Source organism: Oncorhynchus keta, chromosome 21 (assembly GCF_023373465.1).
Source record: "Oncorhynchus keta strain PuntledgeMale-10-30-2019 chromosome 21, Oket_V2, whole genome shotgun sequence".
Classification (NCBI taxonomy): Eukaryota; Metazoa; Chordata; class Actinopteri; order Salmoniformes; family Salmonidae; genus Oncorhynchus; species Oncorhynchus keta.
The window spans coordinates 23,149,053-23,160,225 of NC_068441.1; the positions used below are offsets into that span (position 1 = coordinate 23,149,053).

The window sequence follows — 11,173 nt, forward strand, 5'->3', positions numbered from 1 at the left end:
CGACACTAAGTGCCCTAGTTACAGGTTTGACTTAACTCAACTTGCAAATCTAAGGCAAGACTTGAAAATGGCTGTCTAGCAATGATCAACAACCAATTTGACAGAGCTTGAAGAATTAAAAAGAATAATAATAATGTGCAAATATTGTAGTCCAGGTGTGCTAAGTTCTTAGGGACTTACCCAGAGAGACTCACAACTGGAATCGATACCAAAGTTGATTTGAACATTTATTGACTTATCTAATCAAGATATATTAGAGTATTTGATTTTTGTATTTGATTTTTTATGTTTGAATTTTTCTTCCACTTTGATAGTACAGAGTATTTTGTGTATATTGTTGAAAAAAAAGGATAATTCAATACATTTTAATCCCACTTTGTAACACAACAAAATGTGAAAAATGTCAAGGGGTGTGAATACTTTTTAAAGGCATTGTAGCTGAATGAATGGACAGTCATTGTAATGGAGCCCAGAGTCTGTCTGTCTGTGTGTGTTTTGATGAGTCCTAGTTGCTCTGGCATCTTTCATTGGGTGATTTGGCCCTGGTCAATTTTCCAGACAGCCATTAGGCCTATCAGAGCATGCTGTTGGACACACACACAACACACACACACACACACACACACACACACACACACACACACACACACACACACACACACACACACACACACACACACACACACACACACACACACACACACACACACACACACACACACACACACACACACACACACACACACACACACACACACACACACACACACACACACACACACACACACACACACACACACACACACACACACACACACACACACACACACACACACACACACACACACACACACACTAATCTACAGGGCTCGTCTGTCATAAATTATAACCTTCTGCATCTCAGGGGTCCAATCCAGTCCAAAGGCCTTACGGGTATGCTACGGTAGCATTCTCTGTGCAGGAAAACACACACACACACAGTTTAGCAAACTTCCACGTAGCTTTTGAGCTCATCCCTCATCTGTTGGTTATTAAGCCTCCATCGCTCTCTCTCGCTCTCTGTGTGTGTATTTTCTATGGGACAGACACAATGGGGTCTTTGTCCTGTGCCTGCCTGCCTATGTAGTGTGTGTACTTTCTCACCCTGCTTTGTCCGTCTCGGGGAGGTGCTGTCATTGTTCTCCCCCCCACCTCGCCTCGCCTCTCTCAGACCAGCAGGCCAGGTCTCCATGGCAACGGGTGGCTGGCATCTGACTAAATGTATCTCTGTTAATGAGCACTCCACCTGAATGGCTCCCAGTGTGGGTTGTATACCACAGAGACTGCTGCACACACACACATCACTCTGACGACTCCTGCTGCTGCTGCCTGACACACACTGCAGTGAGAAGGTACCCAGCTCAGAGTCAGCAGTGCTGTGGAGAGACTAACACACCACTGACGCTGTCGTACAGTAGGGAGGATCCTCTGTGCTGGTTACAAAGCCACAACACCGCTGCTGAGAGCAGTTGAGGGTCGGAGGGGAGTCTACTAGTGTAGGCCCATTTTGTAGGTGGTGATGCAAGAGTTCTGGCTGTGAAAATATGTGTTTTAATGTTTGCTCTGAATATAGCAAATCCATGCAACTCACTCTCTCCCTCCCAGTTTTATAACTTTTTTATTTTCTTTGTATTTTTTGCAATGTTTGTTATTTGTTGTTTAACGCTCTCTCTGTCTCTTTCTCTCCCTCCCTTTGCCTCTCCATCACCCTCCCTCTCTAGATCTGCGTGGTGTAGCAGGACAGGCCAAGACCCTGAAGCCTCAGCGCTCCCTCCCTGGGACGCCCGTTACTAACCCACTCAAACACTTCCCCATCGACCTGCGTACATCCATGGACGGAAAGTACAAGGAGATTGCAGAGGTGAGATCACAGGGACACAGTGTTATCACTACCCTAGTGTTTGTGTGCGACTGCGTGTGTTTTTAGATGTTTGTGTGTGTTGAATGTGTGTGTAAATGCTCATACCTTTAGCTCTTCCTGTGCGTGTAATGTGTGTTCTAATGTTAATTTGATGGTGTATCTCTCAGGAGCTGTTCACTCGCAGCCTGACGGAGAGTGAGATGCGCACCGCTCCTTATGAGTTCCCTGAGGACAGCCCCATCGAGCAGCTGGAGGAGAGACGCCAACGCCTGGAGAGGCAGATCAGCCAGGACATCAAGTGAGAGATGCAGCAGACACGCACACACACATACACACCAACACAGCTCCCACATACACACCCAAACAACCCACCTCTACCCACAGGAACGCATACACGCTCAACAGCTTCCATCGTGTTGGTTGCAAGCTACCAGCGAACTAACATAAGCAAACAGCTAATTGAATCAGTCCGTAGCATTCACATCCTAGTGTTCCAGTCTGTTCCACCCACAGGAAAGGGAGGGGGAGGGAATTCTGTCTGTGTTGCTGGGGTGGTGATGCCCGGTTTCACTAAGCCAATCTCAGGGGGTGGATCTGACACACTAAGGAATCCTTGCTCCATGCAGCAGGGTCATGTGACCAATCAAGGTATACGTACCACTGCTAACTGATCATATTTCTCTGTTTGTCTCATCCCACCTGATCACTCTTCACACTCATTTGTGTGTCATGTGCGTTTCTATGGCTCTTTTGTGTGTTTTGTTTGTGTACCTGTATTTGCATCCTCTTTCTGTGTTTCTGTGTGCACGTGTGCTTGTGTTTCTGTGTGCACGTGTGCTTGTGTTTCTGTGTGCACGTGTGCTTGTGTTTCTGTGTGCACGTGTGCTTGTGTTTCTGTGTGCACGTGTGCTTGTGTTTCTGTGTGCTTGTGTTTCTGTGTGCACGTGTGCTTGTGTTTCTGTGTGCACGTGTGCTTGTGTTTCTGTGTGCACGTGTGCTTGTGTTTCTGTGTGCACGTGTGCTTGTGTTTCTGTGTGCACGTGTGCTTGTGTTTCTGTGTGCACGTGTGCTTGTGTTTCTGTGTGCACGTGTGCTTGTGTTTCTGTGTGCACGTGTGCTTGTGTTTCCGTGTGCACGTGTGCTTGTGTTTCTGTGTGCTTGTGTGGCCCTTTCTCTTTCCTTTTGCTTTGCCTCACCCGTACCCATGGTGCCCCCCTGCCTTCTGACCTCGCCTCGCCGCGCTCCGCACTACGCCCCGCCAGGCTTGAGCCAGAGATCCTGCTCCGCGCCAAGCAGGAGTTCATGAAAATCGACAGTGATGCCGACCTGGAGTGAGTGAGCTGTCCTTTCAGTCTCTCTCTCTCTGTCTTTTGCCTTTTCTTAACAATCTTGCTACTGCACAAAGTCATGTTTTTACCTACATCTGCACACCGTATGTACAATCCTTGGCACTCAGTTGCAGAAGAGTTTGATTTTAAATGTATAATATTGTCATATATTGAGAATGTTCCAGTCCAACTCTATTCCAACTCCATTAACTAAATACCATATGAGTTCCCTGTTCCCTGGTGATGTGCGGTATATATTACCACAGGTGATTTTTATTGAACCTTTATTTATTAACTAAGCAAGGTGATGAGTTGTTGATGTTTAGCCTTCAGGGGGCCTCTGAAGTGCCAGGCTGTTAATGCATTTACATTTGAGTCATTTAGCAGACATTCTTATCCAGAGAGTCTTACAGCTGGTGTATTCATCTTAAGAAGGCTAGGTGAGACAACCACATACCACAGTCGTAGTAAGTACACTTTTCCTCAACACAGAGGTTATTATCAAAGTCGGTGCTAGTAGGAACAGAAGAGTGCCAAGTTGTTGTTGTTCTTTATTTTTGGGGGGGGGGGTGAGACTGAGATGTCTTCTTTAATATATTCTTTGAAGAGGTAGTGTTTCAGAGGTTTTGGGAAGATGAGCCGGGACTCTGCTATTCTAGCGTTGGGGGGAAGCACGTTCCATCTTTGGGGTACAAGGCCACCAGTGTCGGGCCCAGGTGCAACCTTTCACTGGACTAGTTGGCTCCTATCTCCAAGACGCTTATCACCATGGTTTCCACTACATCAGCAAAACACTTTGATATTCATCTTATTAACAAACCTCTGTAGATGTCTCTGTATTCATGACGTCAATAGTCATTCAGTTTTAATGCAGATATGCAACAGCTGAGGCCCAATTCCCAGAGAGACAAAGACTACCTTCTGTTCTGACACATTTCCAACTTAACCTTCTTCAAAGTGTACTTTACCAATAAAGTATTGATGAATGTGTTTTCATAGCAGAACTATTTACATGAGGTTTCTCTTAACATTCCCTCCACATCATACCTCCACTCGTGCTCTCTCCTACCCTCCTCTACCTCTCTCTTCTCTCTCTAGGTTGATGAATCAGGAGGGTGGTGTGGACAGGACCGATGATGGCTGGATGAAGGAGAGAGTATTACCAATGGAACGAGAGTACCAGCGTGTGTCAATATCAGGGGAGGAGAAGTGTGGGGTGAGAGCCACTGACTAAACAACTTGATTGAATAAATCCAATCACAGTCCATCTTGATCTGTGTTTTATCAAATCAATCAAATGTTATTTGTCACATGTGCTGAAAATAAGAGGTGTAGACCTTACAGTGAAATGCTTACTTACAAGCCCTTAACCAACGATGCAGATTTAAGTGTTTACTCAAATAAACTGAAGTAAAAAAAAAAAATATATATATATATATATATATATATATATATATATATATATATCGTTCAAAAGTTTGGGGTCACTTAGAAATGTCCTTGTTTTTGAAAGAAAAGCATATTTTTTGTCCAATAAATAACATCAAATTGATCAGAAATACAGTGTAGACATGGTTAATGTTGTAAATGACTATTGTAGCTGGAAACGGCAGATTTTTTATGGAATATCTACATAGGTGTACAGAGGCCCATTATCAGCAACCATCACTCCTGTGTTCCAATGGCACGTTGTGTTAGTTAATCAAAGTTTATCATTTTAAAAGGCTAATTGATCATTAGAAAACCCTTTTGCAATTCTGTTAGCACAGCTGAATAACTGTTGTTCTGATTTATAGAACCAATTAAACGGGCCAATAGTAATTTACAACATTAACAATGTCTACACTGTATTTCTGATCAAGTTGATGTTATTTTAATGGACAAACAATTAGCTTTTCTTTAAAAAAATAATGACATTTCTAGCAGTAAAATAACAATAGCGAAGCTATATACAGGGGGTAGTCAAATCAAATGAAATGTTATTTGTCACATACACATGGTTAGTAGATGATAATGTGAGTGTAGCAAAATGCTTGTGCTTCTAGTTCCGACAATGCAGTAATAACCAACGAGTAATCTAACCTAACAATTTCACAACAAATACCTTATACACACAAGTGTAAAGGGATAAAGAATATGTACATAAAAATATAGAGTGATGGTACAGAATGGCATAGGCAAGATGCAGTAGACGGTATAGAGTACAGTATATACATATGAAATGAGTAATGTAGGGTATGTAAACATATAAAAGTGGAATTGTTTTAAAGTGGCTAGTGATACATGTATTACATAAAGATGGCAAGATGCAGTAGATGGTATAGAGTACTGTATATACATATGAGATGAGTAATGTAGGGTATGTAAACATTATATTAAGTGGCATTGTTTAAAGTGGCTAGTGATACATTTCTACATACATTTTTACATTATTAAAGTGACTGGATTTGAGTCAGTGTGTTGACAGCAGCCTCTCAATGGTAGTGATGGCTGTTTAACAGTCTGATGGCCTTGAGATAGAAGCTGTTTTTCAGTCTCTCGGTCCCCGCTTTGATGCACCTGTACTGACCTCGCCTTCTGGATGATAGTGGGGTGAACAGGCAGTGGCTCGGGTGGTTGTTGTCCTTGATGACCTGTACAGAGTCAATGTGCAGGGACACCAGATAGTCAAGGTAATATGTACATGTAGGTAGAGGTAAAGTGACTATGCATAGATAATAAACAGAGAGTAGCAGCAGCGTAAAAATGGGGAGTGGGGTGGGGACAATGCAAATAGTCCGGGTAGCCATTTGATTAGCTGTTCGGGAGTCTTATGGCTTGGGTAGAAGCTGTTAAGAAGCCTGTTGGACCTAGACTTGGCGCTCCAGGACCGCTTGGTTGATCTTTCAGTGTGCCGCATGCTCACTATCGAAGTCAAACCAATTCAGTCAACAAACCTATTGAAGTAAAAGAGGAGTGGGCTAGGAATGGACATGACTTCGACTTGTAATTCTTTCGACAGTTGGATATACAGGGGAGTCAGAGTAGGGAGGAGAGCCTGGTCTGGGTAGTGATCCCTGTTCTTCGGTTTGGGGAGAGCAGGTGGGCTACAGTGTTACCAACTCATCCACTCTCAGGCACGTTGCAATGGCCTCTTGGCAGTGTGTGGATGTCTAATCACTGTAGACTATGTCTGCCTTGCCCAGGTGCCCTTCACAGACCTGGTGGATGCAGCTAAGTGTGTGGTGAAGGCCCTGTTCATCAGGGAGAAGTACATCGCTCTGTCCATGCAGAACTTCTGTAAGACCACTGCCCGTGAGCTGGGGGAGCTGGGAGAGAAGCCCCTGGACCTACGCATCTATGAGGAGATCCCTGAGACCCCCGTTGATGCAGGCATGACACACACACACTAACACACACACCTGACACGTTGGGAATGTCACACACACACACACCTGACACGTTGGGAATGTCACACACCCACACACCTGACAAGTTGGGTATGACACACACACTAACACACACACCTGACACATTGGGTATGACACTAACTGAGACACACAGGCATAGTTATAGTGTTTCTGTCCCAATCTCCTTTAGCAATTGAGTTACTTTGCGATTGTGAATTAAAATGTTGTAATGAATCATTGAGGTATTATAGTATGGTCAACGTTTCTCCCTTCCCTACTGTCTCCCACAGATGCTCCAGTCCACCCCCCTGTCTCAGAGACTCACCCCTATGAAAACCAGGTCACCAAGAACATGCCTGCAGACACAGGGTACAGCTGTAAGATGGTGGATGGGGTCATGCATGTCTACACCAAGAAGAGCCCCATGGAGAAGTGAGTGTGTTTGTTTTCAGTTAGTTTCTAGTTGTGTGTGTGATGGGCTAATCTGGGTCTGTAGTCTGGGTCTGTATGTTTGTGGAAGAGCGAGTGTATAACTGATTGTCCATCATTTCAAGGAGTACAGAGTTGGACCTGCCTTACCCAGACTTGAAGGAGTACATCGCTGACATGAATGTCATGATGGCTCTCATCATCAACGGACCAGTGTGAGTGTTACTGGGTCTTCGCTTTAGAATCATATCAGTCACATCTGTTGGCTCTGCAGTAAAATAAACTGTCAGTGTGTGTGCGCGTGTTTGTGCGCGTGCAGGAAGTCGTTCTGCTACCGCCGGCTGCAGTACCTCAGTTCTAAGTTCCAGATGCACATTCTGCTGAACGAGATGAAGGAGTTGGCAGCCCAGAAGCAGGTTCCTCACCGCGACTTTTACAACATTCGCAAGGTGAAGGAACACCAGCATCTGCAACACGTCCATAATGCCTGCATAGTGTTCCATGTCAGCTAGTCCCCCCACAATGTGGGATAGAAATGTATTTAGAAGTTTACACCAGAGCTAACCATACTCAATGCCTCACTGTCCCTGACCCTCCTCCCTCACTCTGCCCCCAGGTGGACACCCACATCCACGCTTCATCCTGTATGAACCAGAAGCACCTTCTGCGCTTTATCAAGCGGGCCATGAAGAAGTACCCTGGGGAGATAGTCCACATGGAGCACGGGCGGGGACAGACCCTCATGGAGGTGTTTGAGAACATGAACCTGACCGCCTTCGACCTGAGTGTGGACACACTGGACATGCACGCGGTGAGGAGAGGAGAGGGGAGGGGAGAAGAACATTGTTAAAGAGGGATGGGTAAGAGAATTGGGGAAGACGAGTGGAACAGTAGATGTAGTGTCACCTGTCTGTTCTCAGGACCGCAACACGTTCCATCGCTTCGACAAGTTCAACGCCAAATACAACCCCATCGGAGAATCCATCCTGAGAGAGATCTTCATCAAGACAGACAACCACATCGAGGGCAAATACTTTGGCCACATGATCAAGGTCTGAAACCAGCCCATGTTACCTTAAAACAGCCAAAGAAGCAGTTGTGTTTATGTGTTAGTTCACCCCACATAGTAATGTATATTCATATTAAGTTTTAAATTGGTACGATTGAATAGAATGATATTAATGTATTGATATTGTTGATGTTCCATCAGGAGGTGATGGCTGACCTAGAGGAGAGTAAGTACCAGAACGTGGAGCTGCGTCTGTCCATCTACGGCCGCTCCCGGGACGAGTGGGACAAGCTGGCCCAGTGGGCCGTCAAACACCAAGTCTACTCTGACAACGTGCGCTGGCTCATCCAAGTGCCCCGCCTCTTGTAAGTAGTGTCTGTACCTAATACAGCATCAACAAAGTAGTTACCCACATCCACCTTTAGTCAGCTTGCCTGGATGTAAACCTCTCCTATTTGTGTCAAGTATTATGAATGAAGGTCATGAATCTTTAAATGAGGACTATGCGTGAATGTGAGTCTTCCATATTATGTGTGAGTGACGTTAACCCTCCTCTGACTGCAGTGATGTGTACCGAACCAAGAAGCAGCTGGCTAACTTCCAGGAGATGATGGAGAACATCTTTATGCCTCTGTTTGAGGTCACCATCAACCCCCGCAGCCACCCTGAGCTGCACCTCTTCCTGCAGCACGTGAGGCACTAGCCCAGCACTAGGCACTAGCCCAGCACTAGGCACTAGCCCAGCACGAGGCACTAGCCCAGCACTAGCCCAGCACTAGGCACTAGCCCAGCACTAGGCACTAGCTCAGCACTAGGCACTAGCCCAGCACTAGCCCAGCACTAGGCACTAGCCAAGCACTAGGCACTAGCCCAACACTAGCCCAGCACTAGCCCAGCACTAGGCACTAGCCCAGCACTAGGCACTAGCCCAGCACTAGGCACTAGCTCAGCACTAGGCACTAGCCCAGCACTAGCCCAGCACTAGGCACTAGCCAAGCACTAGGCACTAGCCCAACACTAGCCCAGCACTAGGCACTAGCCAAGCACTAGGCACTAGCCCAGCACTAGGCACTAGCCAAGCACTAGGCACTAGCCCAGCACTAGCCAAGTACTAGGCACTAGCCCAGCACTAGGCACTAGCCCAACACTAGCCCAGCACTAGGCACTAGCCCAGCACTAGCCAAGCACTAGGCACTAGCCAAGCACTAGGCACTAGCCCAGCACTAGGCACTAGCCCAACACTAGCCCAGCACTAGGCACTAGCCCAGCACTAGGCACTTGCCCAGCAGTCCACACACACCCCAACATATCCTCAAACAGACACTTCAGATGCCATTTTCAGGGCCCTACCTCCTTCATACACTTCAGGCACTGTTTTAAAGGAACTTATCGGTGTGTTGTTAGGTGGTGGGCTTTGACAGCGTGGATGACGAGTCCAAGCCGGAGCACCACATCTTCAACATGGACAGCCCCCTGCCAGCCGACTGGACAGAGGAGGACAACCCTCCCTACTCCTACTACCTCTACTACACCTACGCCAACATGACCGTGCTCAACCATCTGCGCAGGTAGGAGGCTGCTTAACGAACCTCCGCACACAGACCGCTAGATCAATGTTTTAACAACAGAAAGGATGTATGTCACATCCAAACCTTTTAAGGATTGTTTATGAATAGGCTCTATGTTTGTTTGTATCGTGCAGGAGGTGTGGTTTCCACACGTTGGTGCTGCGCCCTCATTGCGGGGAGGCGGGGCCTGTCCACCACCTGGTGTCTGGTTTCATTCTGTCAGAGAACATCTCCCATGGGCTGCTGCTCAGGAAGGTCAGTCAGCACACATGCCGTCTCCCATAGCGACAACACACTACTATGGCAACAACACTACTGACAAATAGAGTCCATTCCATCGGTGACCTCTGAAGGATTTGATTGGGTTTGATGGATTTATTGAATTAAGTTTTGGCTTTTGGAGTTTGTTCATCCGGTTTCTTAAGTTTTAATTTAAGAGAATTCAGGAGAACAATCAAACAGTTCCCTTGAATTCCTGCAGTTGTGCATTTAACAAGATAGACAATTGTCTTTTTCCTCCTCTTGTCCCCAGGCCCCAGTGCTGCAGTACCTCTACTACCTGGCTCAGATTGGCATCGCCATGTCCCCCCTGAGCAACAACAGCCTGTTCCTCAGCTACCACCGCAACCCCCTGCCTGAATATCTGGCCAGAGGCCTCATGGTCTCTCTGTCCACTGACGACCCCCTACAGTTCCACTTCACCAAGGTCAGTGCACAGTGGTGCTCTGTCAAGACACACACACACACACACACACACACACACACACACACACACACACACACACACACACACACACAGACGTAGACACACACAGAGACACGGAGACACAGACACACACAGAGACACAGAGACACGGTGACACAGACACACACAGAGACACAGACACACACAGAGACACAGACACACACAGAGACACAGACACACACAGAGACACAGACACACACAGAGACACAGACACACACACACAGAGACACAGACACACACACAGAGACACAGACACACACACAGAGACACAGACACACACACAGAGACACAGACACACACACAGACACAGACACACACACAGAGACACCGACACACACACAGAGACACAGACACACACACACAGAGACACAGACACACACAGAGACACACACACAGGCAAAACCACCCATGCTACAACTATGTAACTATGGGAGCCGCAATGGTGAGTCAGTACAGTCAATAAGTATAATTCACTTAAAGCTTATTTTGTCTTTTGTGCGTGCGTTTGTGTTTGACCTCAGGAGCCCCTGATGGAGGAGTACAGCATCGCCACACAGGTGTGGAAGCTGAGCTCCTGTGACATGTGTGAGCTGGCCAGGAACAGTGTCCTCATGAGTGGCTTCTCCCACAAGGTATCCATCTACTTCCTCTTATCTCATCTCTCTTTTTGCCCTCTTTGGTCTCTGAAGCTTCCCTTTTAATTTGTCTCTTATAATGGATTAATTATGGATTTAATTCAATTAAGTTGTGCATAGCAACCATTTTGTGCCAAGTGCTCAGCTCTGACATTCTCTCTTGTCTCCAG

The 11,173-nt window shown here is 46.4% G+C and overlaps 1 protein-coding gene across 25 annotated transcripts in view; it reads left to right on the forward strand.

Annotated features, from left to right (window-relative positions):
* The window catches only part of LOC118372453 (AMP deaminase 2-like), a 63,684-nt gene that overhangs the window by 47,228 nt on the left and 5,283 nt on the right, over nucleotides 1-11,173 (forward strand). For 17 of the 25 annotated variants that reach the window (XM_052473506.1, XM_052473508.1, XM_052473512.1 and 14 more), the window contains exons 1-14: nucleotides 2,205-3,231; nucleotides 4,327-4,444; nucleotides 6,414-6,600; nucleotides 6,908-7,049; nucleotides 7,172-7,261; nucleotides 7,366-7,495; nucleotides 7,663-7,857; nucleotides 7,967-8,098; nucleotides 8,257-8,420; nucleotides 8,620-8,746; nucleotides 9,460-9,623; nucleotides 9,758-9,878; nucleotides 10,156-10,329; nucleotides 10,890-11,000. In XM_052473506.1, coding sequence (XP_052329466.1) covers nucleotides 2,630-3,231; nucleotides 4,327-4,444; nucleotides 6,414-6,600; nucleotides 6,908-7,049; nucleotides 7,172-7,261; nucleotides 7,366-7,495; nucleotides 7,663-7,857; nucleotides 7,967-8,098; nucleotides 8,257-8,420; nucleotides 8,620-8,746; nucleotides 9,460-9,623; nucleotides 9,758-9,878; nucleotides 10,156-10,329; nucleotides 10,890-11,000 — 2,457 coding nt within the window. In that variant the 5' untranslated portion in view covers nucleotides 2,205-2,629. The other 8 variants (XM_052473528.1, XM_052473530.1, XM_052473532.1 and 5 more) reach the window with 3 other exon arrangements.